At 42.7% G+C, this 15,106-nt stretch overlaps 1 protein-coding gene across 21 annotated transcripts in view; it reads right to left on the minus strand.

The window, feature by feature from the left end:
* The window catches only part of wnk1b (WNK lysine deficient protein kinase 1b), a 137,711-nt gene that overhangs the window by 19,410 nt on the left and 103,195 nt on the right, over positions 1-15,106 (minus strand). For 18 of the 21 annotated variants that reach the window (XM_061912282.1, XM_061912297.1, XM_061912291.1 and 15 more), the window contains 11 exons: positions 14,954-15,064; positions 14,823-14,874; positions 12,924-13,064; positions 11,550-12,117; positions 11,176-11,483; positions 4,062-4,123; positions 3,858-3,914; positions 1,010-1,090; positions 901-937; positions 756-832; positions 414-680 (listed from right to left, as the gene is read on the minus strand). In XM_061912282.1, the coding sequence (XP_061768266.1) occupies positions 414-680; positions 756-832; positions 901-937; positions 1,010-1,090; positions 3,858-3,914; positions 4,062-4,123; positions 11,176-11,483; positions 11,550-12,117; positions 12,924-13,064; positions 14,823-14,874; positions 14,954-15,064 (1,761 nt within the window). The remainder of the gene's footprint in view (positions 1-413; positions 681-755; positions 833-900; positions 938-1,009; positions 1,091-3,857; positions 3,915-4,061; positions 4,124-11,175; positions 11,484-11,549; positions 12,118-12,923; positions 13,065-14,822; positions 14,875-14,953; positions 15,065-15,106) is intronic. The other 3 variants (XM_061912283.1, XM_061912287.1, XM_061912286.1) reach the window with 3 other exon arrangements.

Genomic DNA, 15,106 nt, shown 5'->3' on the forward strand with positions numbered 1-15,106 from the left:
AGCAATATTAGTGCTTTAAAAAAATAATAAAACATCCTGGAAATTTGTAAGCTGGTTAATAAGTGGTAGTGTGGCCTTTTTCACTTCCGATACAAAAGCTTTATTGGAGCTGTGTGTATAAGCCAATACAAATAGTGATCCGATACGATATTAGCAGGAATCATATATACTTTTATTATTTTGTAATGTGGAATGTTAGAAAAGGTTTGATCAAGTGAAATTGGCCAAATGGAGGTAGGTATGAAAAACAGTAACCCATTTATTATTAACTGCCTTGAATGGTTTTATACTATCTTTAAGCTGAAGTGGAGTGGTAAATGTTTAGTTTTTTAGAGACCACAATATTTGATGAAGTTGTCATGACTGAGTAAGTTGAATATTCAAAGCACCTCTTAAGGGTTAAACAGTTCTACCTGGAAGCGTCCAATGCTGGTTGTAAACTTGGGTGAGGCGCATGGGGAGGTAATGGGGGTGGAGTGTTGGTTTCCTTCCAGCGTTCTCTGAGGGAGTCCGTCCACAACGTCTCCTACTGCTCTCAGAGGGGTGGAAGAACCTTTGTGCAACGTGTTCTCTGGGCTGGAGAGATTAGAGGAGGAGGAGGAGGTGGAGGAGGAGGAAGACGTGGAAGAAGAGAAGATTTCTGTGCGCTGGTTTGGAGGCCCCTCCGTGGCTAACGACACCTTTGGAAGGGAGGAAAGATGGGCAAATAAGATGCAGGACGAAAGATGGATTATTTTTCGTCAAGAAGAACAAACCTGGAATCTGCCAAGTTGGATTCCACCTGAAGGAGCAGCAGGAGATGAGGTGAAGTCTTCCTCTGAGGAGAAAGGAACTAAACAGTACAATTCAGACAGCTATTAAACAACAGAAAACATTAGCCATCACTTTAGACGAACATACCTGCTTGTGCCGCCAGAAGATTGGCACCGAGAGGAGCCTGATGTAAACATGGAGAAAACAAAATAGCAATGTCCCAAAATGTACAAAACACGTGTGTCTGTGTGTGTACCTGTGACTGTGTGCCAGGAACTGTCTCAGGACTTAAAGCTCTTCTCAGCTGGGCGTCTAAGTCTTCTAAAGGCTGCTGGGACTGCAATGGGAGAAAGTATATGACCACAATGTGTCTCGCAGGATGTATTTTTTTTTTTTTTTTTTTAAGATATTAGCAGTGTTTTGAAAATTACTTTATCTGTAGCTGTTACATATACTGTAATATTGTAATATTATGGTAATTGGGATATGTTATACAAAAATATATTACTGTATAGTATAATAAATCAGTATATATTACATATTGTATATATAATATGTAACTATTACATATATGTTATATTTTATACTGCTACTATGGTACATTTGTAAGTCTACTTTTTACCTTTTGTTTTTGCCCTCTTTTTGTGCCCTTGTGTGCATTATCCTCTCCATCGTAACCCTTCCCATCCTTTGTAGCTGAGCTACTGTGTGGAACAAATTCCCTTGTGGATCAATAAAGTTTGTCTAAGTCTAATTATAGTTACTTCTTAATTGACCAAAAAACAGTAATTGAATGACTAACGAAAAAGGTCTTAAATAAATGTAATTAATTAATAGGGAAAGTAATTTACACATTGCTTAAAAAGAAAAAAAAAATCAAATATCTGGCATATGCAATTGAGAGATATTCAATATAAGAGCAGTGGGTCCCATTCAGCAATAAGTTCCTAACTTTTCCTTGTGTCTTTCTTCCTAAGTGATTTCCTAAGAGCAGTCCTTTCAAATTCATGACGTGTTCTTATACGCCCAAATTGTTCCCACCTGCTGTTCTTAAGTTGCTGGATTCCAAATGGTTAGTGTGTGCATGTAAATCATAATTTGCATATAAACATGCCCTTATTTCCCCCAAATTCATATGTAAACACCCTTAATTCTGTAATTTGCATAGGTAAACGCCCTTGATTCCCCATATAACGGCTCAAATCCGGCGGAAAAGCCAAACATCAAACCTACGGAGAAAACACAAACAGATTACAGAAGAGAAATTTGGATTATCCTGCATAATGTCAAAACGTAAGTTTAAGAAAGGGGGGACTGCTCTCGGTAGCTTAAAGCGTTCAAATAAATATTCGTCACTTCGGGCAAATAGGTCTACTTGGTCGTGAAATATGCGCTCCGTCCCCAGGGCACAATCTGCGGCATCTTGCAGTAGCAGCAAAAGCTTTGCCATTGTGTAACTTGAGTCTTTTAAAGAGTCACCAATCACTAAATTAACGCCCAGTAATTCATGATTGTGTGTGTGTGTGTGTGTGTCTGTATTTTGAAATGTTTATATATTGCTTTTTATTTCGTGTCAGAAGAAAGCGCAAGTTGCCAAGCAAGGTTGGTTGCACGACCAAAAGGCAGGGCAGGAAGTGATGGCTGATCAGTGGGAGGGACACACCAACAGCCAATCAGTGTCAACTATCATGTTTGGTTGCGCTATCTTGTTGTTCTGGTCGTTCAAAATGAAGAAATTGTGGATAAAAATAGACCAAGTCACCTGGACAGCATGGCACTTTATGTGATTTAAAAAAAAAAGGGACTGCAGTCAGACCAATGTGGTCTAAAAATGATGCGAGGCAAGACCACTATAACGACACACCAGCTCACCCTTCAGAGCTCAGCTGTAACTTCCTGCCACTAAACCTACAGAAAATAGTTCCTCTCAGGTTTCTCTCTGTTTACATTTTCAAACTTTGCACTGTTTTCATACACCTTATGAAGCATTTCTTAAATATTCCTCATTCGAAAGAGCATATGACCGCTAACACCACACCAGCTCATCCTTTAGAGCACAACTGTAACTTCCTGCCACTAAACCTACAGAAAAAAGTTCTCAGGCTTCTCTCTGTTGTTCTCTCTTATTTATGAAGCATTTCTTACATATTCCTTATCCGCAGGATCTTGCTGTGTGGAGTTTGCATGTCCTCCCCGTGACTGCGTGGGTTCTCTCCGGGTACTCCGGCTTCCTCCCACTTCCAAAGACATGCACCTGGGGATAGGTTGATTGGCAACACTAAATTGGCCCTAGTGTGTGAATGTGAGTGTGAATGTTGTCTATCTGTGTTGGCCCTGCGATGAGGTGGCGACTTATCCAGGGTGTACACCGGTTTCCGCCCGATTGTAGCTGAAATAGACACCAGCGCCCCCCGCGACCCCAAAGGGAATACGCGGTAGGAAATGGATGGATATATATTGCTTGTTTTGCTATATGTCTATCTATCTATCTATCTATCTATCTATCTATCTAAATACATCTTTATCTATCTAGCTATGATATTAATTTAACATTATACAATAGAAGTAAGGGAACTTGTCACATTTAAGCATAAATAGGCCACCCTAAGAGTGCTCCGGAGCGCTTGTAGATTTTGTTCTTACCTCCGAACAAATCCCAGCTAAGAAAACCTTAGTGAATACAAAAATCTTCTTAAAAACTTTGTAAATTGGCCTAAGTACAAAATGTGTTATTAACGGTTGCTGAATGGGGCCCAGTGTGCGGAGTACGTGTTTTTTTTTTTTGTTTTTTTGTTTTTTAAAGGCAGAGCTCTTTTGAATCTTTTCATCGGACTGTGTTGCCTCTTGTTAATAAAGAGATTGAATGTGCACTTGAAACTGTGACGTTTTAGGAACAGATGCAACAAAATAGTCTGGTGAATAAAAAAGTGCATTCATTGTGCATTAAATTCCTGCTAGTGCTTTTTACCCCCCCCTTTCTTTTCTGACGTAATTTCCTCTTTGACCATTTGTTCCGCCGACACAACAAAGCAATCACGGTTAGTAAAGGCAAAAGAGGCAGACATGTTTGTTAGGATTGTGGACGTAGAGCCAGAAAACACCACCTGTGTGACACACGGCCCAGGCAGGGACTGCAGCAGTTCTGAAGAAGTAGAGGTAGCCTAATCCAGAAGAAGAAGAAAGTGGGAAATCATGTTTGTTGTGAGTGAACATAAATAAAAAGCTGCATGCAAGATGAAGAAGGTGAGTTAAAATGTATACAATTAAGGGAAATGTTAATACGCTTAATGTGTACGAGGCTCACTCACCGCTACTCTGGATAACGGCGCTTTGGATGGAGTTGTCTGACTGGAGTTGGTGGCTGGGTTTACTGAAGAAAAGGTCAAGATGGCATCATTGATCCACTCACTGAAATTAATACTTTAAAGCAAGTCGAAGTATTATAAAACACAAGGAGTGATACGGAGTCCCCTCAATAAGTAAACGTCACGTGTCAACTGTTGCATCCTTCGACAGTCAAACGCTAAACCCTGTTGATCAGCAAGCTTCTTTCGGATCACAAGTGAAAAGTCAGATGAGTGTCGTGTTTCACATCAATTTTTGTCATCTCCGTCGATCTAAATGAAGCTAAGGAAAAATGTTAAAGTTCCAAATTGTGAAATCAGTTGGATGTAATAGCACCAAATACAGGGCTGTGAGCAGCCTTTGAGCAAAAAAGATAAAAATTTTTGCTCTTTGACACTTACATGTCTCATGTAATGCATCACATACTATTTAGTTTTTTAATGGATCGTTTACTAACAGTATTATCAGTGAAAACATAATGTAATATTCTATAACATATATGCAAATAACTCCCATTTGGCAACGCTGTCCTGTAGCCACGCCCCCTGGGGTAAAATATTTCCGGTGTTGTGACCTGTGTTTACAATCCGTCATGTCAAAACAATACCTTTTTGATGGCTAATAAGAAATACTCTAGGACAGGGGTGTCCAAACTTCGGTGGCCAAAATCCAACTCTATGTAATTTATATATAGCCTATACATAGACGTGTACACACACGTACGTATATATATAAATATATATATATATATATATATATATACAGTATATATACACACACACACACACATATATATATGTATACGTATATTATATACACAAACATATATATTATATATATATTATATCTCCACCCAAGATGATCTACTAGTGGTCCCACTATGGACTGGACTCTCACACTATGGTCTAGATCCACTCGACGTCCATCGCACCCGTCGCCCTTGGGTGTGAGGGTCCCCACATCTGCGGTGCCCTCCAAGGTTTCTCATTGTAATACCATTGGGTTGAGGATGTGGTTGTTGCTTGTGCAGCCTTTTAAGACACTCGTGATATAGGGCTATATAAATAATGTTTGATTGATTGATTAATATATATACATATTACCGTATTTTTTGGACTATAAGTCGCATTTTTTTTTGTAGTTTGGCCGGGGGTGAGACTTGGCCAAACTATAAAAAAAAATTTTTTTTTTTTTGCCTTCCGCCCGATTGTAGCTGAGATAGGCGCCAGCGCCCCCCGTGACCCCGAAAGGGAATAAGCGGTAGAAAATGGATGGATGGATGGATGGTTTGGCCGGGTCTCACCCCCGCTTGACTGTGGAAAAGACTGCGACTTATAGTCCGAAAAATACGGTATGTTACCATATCCATGCATTTTCAAATGCTTGTCCCTTTCGGAATCGCGGGGTTTATTAATAAAATGTACATATAATTAATACAATTGGGTATCAAGAAGATGTGAAAGTTCAACTCCTACCCTGTTTACTTCAGTGACGACCTCTTTAAAGTTTTGTAATCACTCAGAAATATCAAGCAGCTATATTTGCCAAATATGGATAGAGAGAGTAGAGAGAGTGTTTTGCATTTCCCCACAGTATATTGGAGTGGTTTCAACTACTCGGTGGCCTAATGTTTAGAGTGTCCGCCCTGAGATCGGTAGGTCGTGAGTTCAAACCCCGGCTGAGTCATACCAAAGACTATAAAAATGGGACCCATTACCTCCCTGCTTGGCACTCAGCATTAAGGGTTGGAATTGGGGGTTAAATCAACAAAAATAATTCCCGGGCGCGGCACAGCTGATGCCCACTGCTCCCCTCACCTACCAGGGTGTGATCAAGGGTGATGGGTCAAATGCAGAGAATAATTTCGCCACACCTAGTGTGTGTGTGACTATCATTGGTACTTTAACTTTAACTTTAAATGGGTGTAATCTCGTATTATAAATGGTACTTTTTGTATTGTCCTCAAAGTTCAATAAGAAGGTTGAGTTATTTGTGACTATGTGTGTTGAGTTGTTTTCTTTCACCATAAGTGAAAAAATGTTTTTTGGTTTGGGTCACTTAAGTATATGCTGTGATGTACTGACTTCAGAGTACAGTTTCTGTTCACTGATTTGCAGTTTTAATGTTGTCCACAGGCTGGTGGCAAATCAACTTTAGTTAAACTATGCAAGATGGCGGCGCCCGGACGGGCTGCGACACTGCGGTGCTCTTGCTAAAGATGGAACATTTGGCGGAAATGCCGGACAGTTCTGCAGACTTCATGGCTGGCTCGCATCGTGGTCACTCCGTGATCACGTACGACCGCCAGACACTTCTGGATATGGACATATCGGGCCGTTTTGGACTGATAGACGCGGGCGTGCTAAACATGCTAACTAGCATGGGGATACATCGGCGGCTACATCCAGCGGCCTGTGAAGCAGGGGAGTATAGTAGCAGCGGGGGCCGTCTACGGAGCAGACGCCAGCGGTGTGATCGGAAACGCGGATGTCGAGCGGGGCTAAAAACAAAGCAGAAGGCTAATCCCCACAGAACACCACTTTCCTCCACCCTGAAGACGGATTTAGATGAAAGATGCGAGACTACTGGTCTGGGTAAGGAGTCTGTTAAATTAGAACAAGTTTTTTCTGCTTTGAGTGTTTCAGAGTTGGACATGTGTTTTACTGAGGTGGCTAACTATGATGCGTGCAGTTTATCAAAGCAACAAACAAACAATCGGAAAATCCCCGTTACTGAGGAGGCTAACCATGATGCGTGCAGTTTATCAAAGCAACAATCAAACAATCAGAACATTCCCGTCGTATCAATTCCTAGATATGGTCGTAATTATACTGAATGCACTGGGCATAATAAACACAACATTATTAATATTGCTACTACGGATAATTTGATCAAAAATTCCCTAAAACAGCCCACTACCTATAATATAGGTTTTTTAAACATAAGATCATTGTCTCCCAAAACGTTGTTAGTTAATGATATCATCAGAGACAACAATCTTAACGTCATCGGTCTCAGCGAAACCTGGCTTAAACCAAACGACTTTTTTGCGCTAAATGAGGCATGTCCTCCTAACTTTACACATGCGCATATTGCCCGTCCGCTTAAAAGGGGTGGGGGGGTCGCACTAATATACAACGAAAACTTTAACCTTAGTCCTAACATAAATAATAAATATAAATCGTGTGAGGTGCTTACTATGAGGTCTGTCACACCGCTGCCTCTACACCTGGCTGTCATCTACCGCCCCCCAGGGCCCTGTTCGGACTTTATCAATGAATTCTCAGAGTTCGTTGCTGATCTAGTGACACACGCCGATAATATAATCATAATGGGGGACTTTAATATCCATATGAATACCCCATCGGACCCACCGTGCGTAGCGCTCCAGAGTATAATTGATAGCTGTGGTCTCACACAAATAATAAATGAACCCACGCATCGCAACGGTAATACGATAGACCTAGTGCTTGTCAGGGGTATCACCGCTTCCAAAGTTACGATACTCCCGTATACTAAAGTATTGTCCGATCATTACCTTATAAAATTCGAGGTTCAGACGCATGTTCGTCAAACTAATAATAATAATAACTGCTATAGCAGCCGCAACATTAATACGGCCACAACGACAACTCTTGCTGACCTACTGCCCTCGGTAATGGCACCATTCCCAAAGTATGTGGGCTCTATTGATAACCTCACTAACAACTTTAACGACGCCCTGCGCGAAACCATTGATAACATAGCACCGCTAAAGTTAAAAAAGGCTCCAAAAAAGCGCACCCCGTGGTTTACAGAAGAAACTAGAGCTCAGAAATTATTATGCAGAAAGCTGGAACGCAAATGGCGCACGACTAAACTTGAGGTGCACCATCAAGCATTTAGTGATGGTTTAATAACTTATAAACGCATGCTTACCTTAGCTAAAGCTAATTATTACTCAAATCTCATCCACCGTAATAAAAACGATCCTAAATTTTTGTTTAGTACGGTAGCATCGCTAACCCAACAAGGGACTCCTTCCAGTAGCTCCACCCACTCAGCTGAGGACTTTATGCAATTCTTTAGTAAGAAAATTGAAGTCATTAGAAAAGAGATTAAAGACAATGCGTCCCAGCTACAACAGGGTTCTATTAACACTGACACGATTGTATATACGGCGGATACTGCCCTCCAAAATAGTTTCTCTCGTTTTGAGGAAATAACATTAGAGGAATTGTTACAACGTGTAAATGGAATAAAACAAACAACATGTTTACTTGACCCTCTTCCTGGGAAACTGATCAAGGAGCTCTTTGTATTATTAGGTCCATCAGTGCTAAATATTATAAACTTATCACTCTCCTCGGGCACTGTTCCCCTAGCATTCAAAAAAGCGGTTATTCATCCTCTTCTTAAAAGACCTAACCTCGATCCTGACCTCATGGTAAACTACCGACCGGTGTCTCACCTTCCCTTTATTTCAAAAATCCTCGAAAAAATTGTTGCGGAGCAGTTAAATGAACACTTAGCGTCTAACAATCTATGTGAAACCTTTCAATCCGGTTTCAGGGCAAATCACTCGACGGAGACAGCCCTCGCAAAAATGACTAATGATCTATTGCTAACGATGGATTCTGATGCGTCATCTATGTTGCTGCTCCTCGATCTTAGCGCTGCTTTCGATACCGTCGATCATAATATTTTATTAGAACGTATCAAAACACGAATTGGTATGTCAGACTTAGCCCTGTCTTGGTTTAACTCTTATCTTACTGATAGGATGCAGTGTGTCTCCCATAACAATGTGACCTCGGACTACGTTAAGGTAACGTGCGGAGTTCCCCAGGGTTCGGTCCTTGGCCCTGCACTCTTCAGCATCTACATGCTGCCGCTAGGTGACATCATACGCAAATACGGTGTTAGCTTTCACTGTTATGCTGATGACACCCAACTCTACATGCCCCTAAAGCTGACCAACACGCCGGATTGTAGTCAGCTGGAGGCGTGTCTTAATGAAATTAAACAATGGATGTCCGCTAACTTTTTGCAACTCAACGCCAAAAAAACGGAAATGCTGATTATCGGTCCTGCTAGACACCGAACTCTATTTAATAATACAACTCTAACATTTGACAACCAAACAATTAAACAAGGCGACACGGTAAAGAATCTGGGTATTATCTTCGACCCAACTCTCTCCTTTGAGGCACACATTAAAAGCGTTACTAAAACGGCCTTCTTTCATCTCCGTAATATCGCTAAAATTCGCTCCATTCTGTCCACTAAAGACGCTGAGATCATTATCCATGCGTTTGTTACGTCTCGCCTCGACTACTGTAACGTATTATTTTCGGGTCTCCCCATGTCTAGCATTAAAAGATTACAGTTGGTACAAAATGCGGCTGCTAGACTTTTGACAAGAACAAGAAAGTTTGATCACATTACGCCTGTACTGGCTCACCTGCACTGGCTTCCTGTGCACTTAAGATGTGACTTTAAGGTTTTACTACTTACGTATAAAATACTACACGGTCTAGCTCCATCCTATCTTGCCGATTGTATTGTACCATATGTCCCGGCAAGAAATCTGCGTTCAAAGGACTCCGGCTTGTTAGTGATTCCCAAAGCCCAAAAAAAGTCTGCGGGCTATAGAGCGTTTTCCGTTCGGGCTCCAGTACTCTGGAATGCCCTCCCGGTAACAGTTCGAGATACCACCTCAGTAGAAGCATTTAAGTCTCACCTTAAAACTCATTTGTATACTGTAGCCTTTAAATAGACTCCCTTTTTAGACCAGTTGATCTGCTGTTTCTTTTCTTTTTCTTCTATGTCCCACTCTCCCCTGTGGAGGGGCCGGTCCGATCCGGTGGCCATGTACTGCTTGCCTGTGTATCGGCTGGGGACATCTCTGCGCTGCTGATCCGCCTCCGCTTGGGATGGTTTCCTGGTGGCTCCGCTGTGAACGGGACTCTCGCTGCTGAGTTGGACCCGCTTTGGACTGGACTCTTGCGACTGTGTTGGATCCATTGTGGATTGAACTTTCACAGTATCATGTTAGACCCGCTCGACATCCATTGCTTTCCTCCTCTCTAAGGTTCTCATAATCATTATTGTCACAGACGTCCCACTGGGTGTGAGTTTTCCTTGCCCTTATGTGGGCCTACCGAGGATGTCGTGGTGGTTTGTGCAGCCCTTTGAGACACTAGTGATTTAGGGCTATATAAGTAAACATTGATTGATTGATTGATGAAACTGTCAAGTCTTTAATGTCCTCTGTGTTCTTTGATGTTTGATGTTTCCCTCTTACACACATGTAAGAGGGATGTGTACTATGGCTATGAGTTGTTGTTGTTTTTTTTTTTTTTTTTTTTTCCCTTGGCCTCAGTCTGCACCCCCAGTCCAGGGCCCAGGCTAAGACCGATTTTTTTTAATTTTTATTTTTCAATTTTATTTTAATCTTCTATTCTTTTCTCCCATACCCCCCCTGTTTACCTGTATGTCATCTTTTTTGTAAGGGGCGCTGGAAGCCGGCAGACCCGTCAGCGATCCTGTTCTGTCTCCCTGTAATGTTTGTCTGATCTTGAATGGGATTGTGCTGAAAATTGTAATTTTCCTAAAGGAACTGTCCTGACGGAATAAATAAAGTACTATCTAATCTAATCTAATCTAAGTATTCTCAATTAAAACAGTGTGCAAAGAGCACTGAATCTTTATAAATCCCTTGACTGGTCACGGGCCAATTTGCAGACACAGTTTGGACACCCCTGCTCTTGAGCTACTACTGGTTCGGAATTAACAGTGTTTGGATTGTAATCAATCATCCAAATATGATTAGCAGCAAAGTATACAGCCGTCAACAATGTGGCTCGGAGAGTGAAAGGAGGTGACAACAAGTAAACTATAGCTATATGGTGAGCATGTTCTGGTGCCGTCGGTCATCTCCCCGTCTTGCACCTCAGTGCGGCTTTTAGGCAAGAGGAACAGCGAGTACCTGCGGCTACTCCAGGCTCTCCCAGATGATAAGTCAGGATTGATTTGATGTTTTAATGATATATTTGGCAAAGATAAGGTTAGGGACCAACAAGCAAGTAGTCTTACCTGCTAGTGCAGGAGTTGACGTAGGTGTGCCACAGCTCTGCTGTGGGGGAGCAGGAGACCCTAGCGCCAAACTGATAGGGGGCTGAGAAGGATTGGCTGACTGGCTGGGGGCGACAGATGTGGAGGTAGAGCAGGTGCCCACCGGGGAGGATGTCCCCTCGGCGGAGGCTGCAGAGGTAGCATCAGGCAGCAGGTCTCCCTGGGTGGAGCCCACCCCTCCGCCCAGGTCCATGAAGAGAGAGCGCAGCTTCTTCTCCAGGGCTTGGATGTCGTCCGGCTTGCTTTGGCACTCCATTGACGGATCACACCTTGGAAGAACACAACTTAGTCTGAATAACTCCCGTCTTTTCTTGAATAAATCCATCAAAGCTCACCTGGCGTCACATTCTCCACAGTGAGCGTGCGTCTGCCCAGAAAGGGCAGTTGTTTGCGGCTGTGAGTGCACCGAGGTGGACTGCACTGAGGAGGAGGATGAGGAGGGGGAGGAAGTTGGGATAACAGAGAAAGAGGTGGAGGAGGCGGAGGCATGATCAGGCAGAACTTCTGAGGGGGCTGAGTACACAAGGGAGGCAGGAGGAGATGTGAGCATCGTCGAGGCCATGTTGCTGAGCGCTAAGGTGGAAGGGACTGAAGTGGGTACCGCCTCTTGGCTTTGAGACATTCCTTGGATGGGAAATGACTGATTGACCACAGTCAGAGTGGAGGAGGAAGCGGAAGGAGAAGCATCCTCCTGTGCTGAAGAAGCACCTTCCACAGCAGGAGGCGGTGAGGAGGCCGAGGATGCTGCAGGATGAGCGGACAGGAAAGAGGCTAGGATGGAGGCGGGGGCAGTGCTCGGTCCAGCATCCAAAAGAGTCTTGTTCTGTCGTAGCTCTGAAAAGGCTTGTTGGAGGCTGACGGCGCCCGCAGATTTGGACAAGCTCAAATCTGATGCCCGAGCAACTGTGAAAAAAGAGGAAGTGGATGTTTGGTGGTTCTATGTTACAAATTCATGGGTTTTGATCTGAATTGATTATTTTGGAGTTGTTCTATTGATCATTTATGAAAGCTGATGGTTATGTGCAGCAAGCGATCGTTTTTTTTAACGCCCCAAATTTTGCTTTCAGATACTTTTTTCGTACCCTTTTGACCATAAGGAGAAACATTGCTCATACAACTATTTTTTATCACTTGAGTGTCCAAAAATCCATGTATTGGCGGATCAGCCTTTGTGATTTTTTTTTTATTGGACACAACTGCAAAATAATCCACCTTGGGGCCAAAGACATTTGTGAATGCCAGCACTTTGACGAAGAAGGCGAGAAACAGTATTGAATTTAAGAAGAACTTGTAGCAAAGTATGAAGGTCATCACCAACAACAACCTTCAACAAAGTGATGTCAAATGCCAAATTTATTCATTATTTACATGCATTTCACATTGTTTCTGCATGTACGACTACAATTATCCTCTATAAGATGTGTTTATGTTCATATTTATGGGTCGTCTGGAACATGTTAAATGGATTTATATTATTTCCTGTGGGGAAAAAAAAGTTTTGGTACAATTCGGCCTTTGACGGACCTTCACCAACAAATTACAGATACCGAGCACTGGAATTGACAAGGTGGGATCACAATTCATTCGTTACTTTATAATGTAAATTTGTAAATCAACAATATGATTTGCCTAAATAGCTGGACAGGACAAAAAAAAAACAAAGAACAATTAAGTCTATACTGTATAAGGAGGTCAAGTTAAATGCTCACCTGTCTCGACTGAAGGTGTAAGAGATGGTGAGGTAGAGGCGGGAAAGCTTGGTTCTTTTAGCCGGGCTTCAGGTACGGGGCTGACAATAAACCTGCGACCTGCTGAGTGCACCACCTGTGATGAGGCACTTGGGAGCGTGTCTGGAAAGCAGGCAGAATTAAAAATTACAGGGAGCTGCAATTCCAGCAGCAGGAAGACAAGTAAAGGTGGCTCGATACAACTTTTACACTTCTGATACCATACCTAAAGTTAAAGTAGTTAAAGTACTAATGTTTGTCACACACATACTAAATGTGGCGAAATTATTCCCTGCATTTGACCCATCACCCTTGGGAGGTGAGGGGAACAGTGGGCAGCAGCGGTGCCGCGCCCGGGAATCATTTGTGGTGATTTAACCCCCAATTTCAACCCTTAATGCTGAGTGCCAAGCAGGGAGGTAATGGGTCCCATTTTTATAGTCTTTGGTATGACTCGGCTGGGATTTGAATTCACGACCTACCCATCTCAGGGCGGACACTCTAACCACTAGGCCACTGAGTAGGTAGACTGGCGCCTTGAGTATTGGCCGATAACAATATTGATTCACAACGATATCTGCAGGACTCCTAGAGACTTTTAATATTTTGTAGTGTGGAAGAAGTTAAAATTTGTCAAACAAAAATTGTGGGAATGACAAACACTTAACTATTTTTTATCAACCATCTGGAATGGACTTGTACCGTCTTTAAATGGGCTGATTGTAACTTGAATAAATATAACAAGAACACCACTATTCAATGGTTTGACAGTGTAGTTTTAACAAATAAAAGTATTTATTTGTCATAATTAGAAGTTCAACCAGTCTACCATGTTTATCTTTTGTAAATGACTTGAGTAAAATAGAAAAAAAGATCAACCCTGTGTGCTTATTGGAGGACATTTAAATGTTAATTGGCTGTCTAGCTTTGCTCAAGTAAGGACACGGCAGGATATGGTTTGTGTGTTTGTGTGCTGACATCAGACCTATACTTGATATCAATATTGGGTGGGGTCAGACCTAAAGCAGGGTTTTCCACACATTCATTTATTTGTGGCGGCCCGCCATGAAAGAATTACGGCCGCCACAAATTAAAAATAAAAGACATGCACCTGGGGATAGGTTGATTGGCAACACTAAATTGGCCCTAGTGTGTGAATGTGAGTGTGAATGTTGTCTGTCTATCTGTGTTTGCCCTGCGATGAGGTGGCGACTTGTCCAGGGTGTACCCCGCCTTCCGCCCGATTGTAGCTGAGATAGGCGCCAGCGCCCCCCGCGAAAAGGGAATAAGCGGTAGAAAAATGGATGGATGGATAAATAAATAAAATAAATAAAAACATTTTTTGGGGCTTTTGACTCATAAAAGCAATGGGACTCTGTCTGTGAATGGAGCTTGTAGTTACATATATACATATATATATATAAATATGTTAATATTATAAAAACACCTCCTAGGGAGGTGTTTAGGGCACGTCCAACCGGTAGGAGGCCACGGGGAAGACCCAGGACACGTTGGGAAGACTATGTCTCCCGGCTGGCCTGGGAACGCCTCGGGATCCCCCGGGAAGAGCTAGACGAAGTGGCTGGGGAGAGGGAAGTCTGGGTTTCCCTGCTTAGGCTGTTGCCCCCGCGACCCGACCTCGGATAAGCGGAAGATGATGGATGGATGGATGGAATAATATTATATAAATATGTATATAAATATGTACATAAAGTGTTGTAACTATATTCCAACTCCGTGTTCTTCTTGGTCATCGCCGCCGCTGCCACCGCCCCCCCAAGCCCCCACCACCCCCCAGCCACCCGACCACACCACCACAAATAGATGCCTGACCTGTGGGAAACACTGTAAAGGCAAGTGTTATATGATAACCATGATCACCTGGCATGGGGACTGATATAGCAGGATTTTGCTGTGTCATGTCACCGGTCATCTGTAAAGCCAGTACAACAAAATGATGAGTTATGAATGTGCAAAAATGCACTTGATGCAGCTGTGAGAAAGATGTCCACCTGGCCGCTGGTGTCTCTCTCCAGGCCTTTTTCATCTGCGTTCTCTATCACCTCTCGGACCTGCTCGATGAATGACTCCCTCTCGCTTTCTAGGATGAACTCACTCTGGACCTGACAGCGGACATATTCTGTGTTAGATGAAGCACTGAAGCA

This window comes from Nerophis ophidion, linkage group LG10 (genome assembly GCF_033978795.1).
Source record: "Nerophis ophidion isolate RoL-2023_Sa linkage group LG10, RoL_Noph_v1.0, whole genome shotgun sequence".
In the NCBI taxonomy this organism is placed as follows: domain Eukaryota; kingdom Metazoa; phylum Chordata; class Actinopteri; order Syngnathiformes; family Syngnathidae; genus Nerophis; species Nerophis ophidion.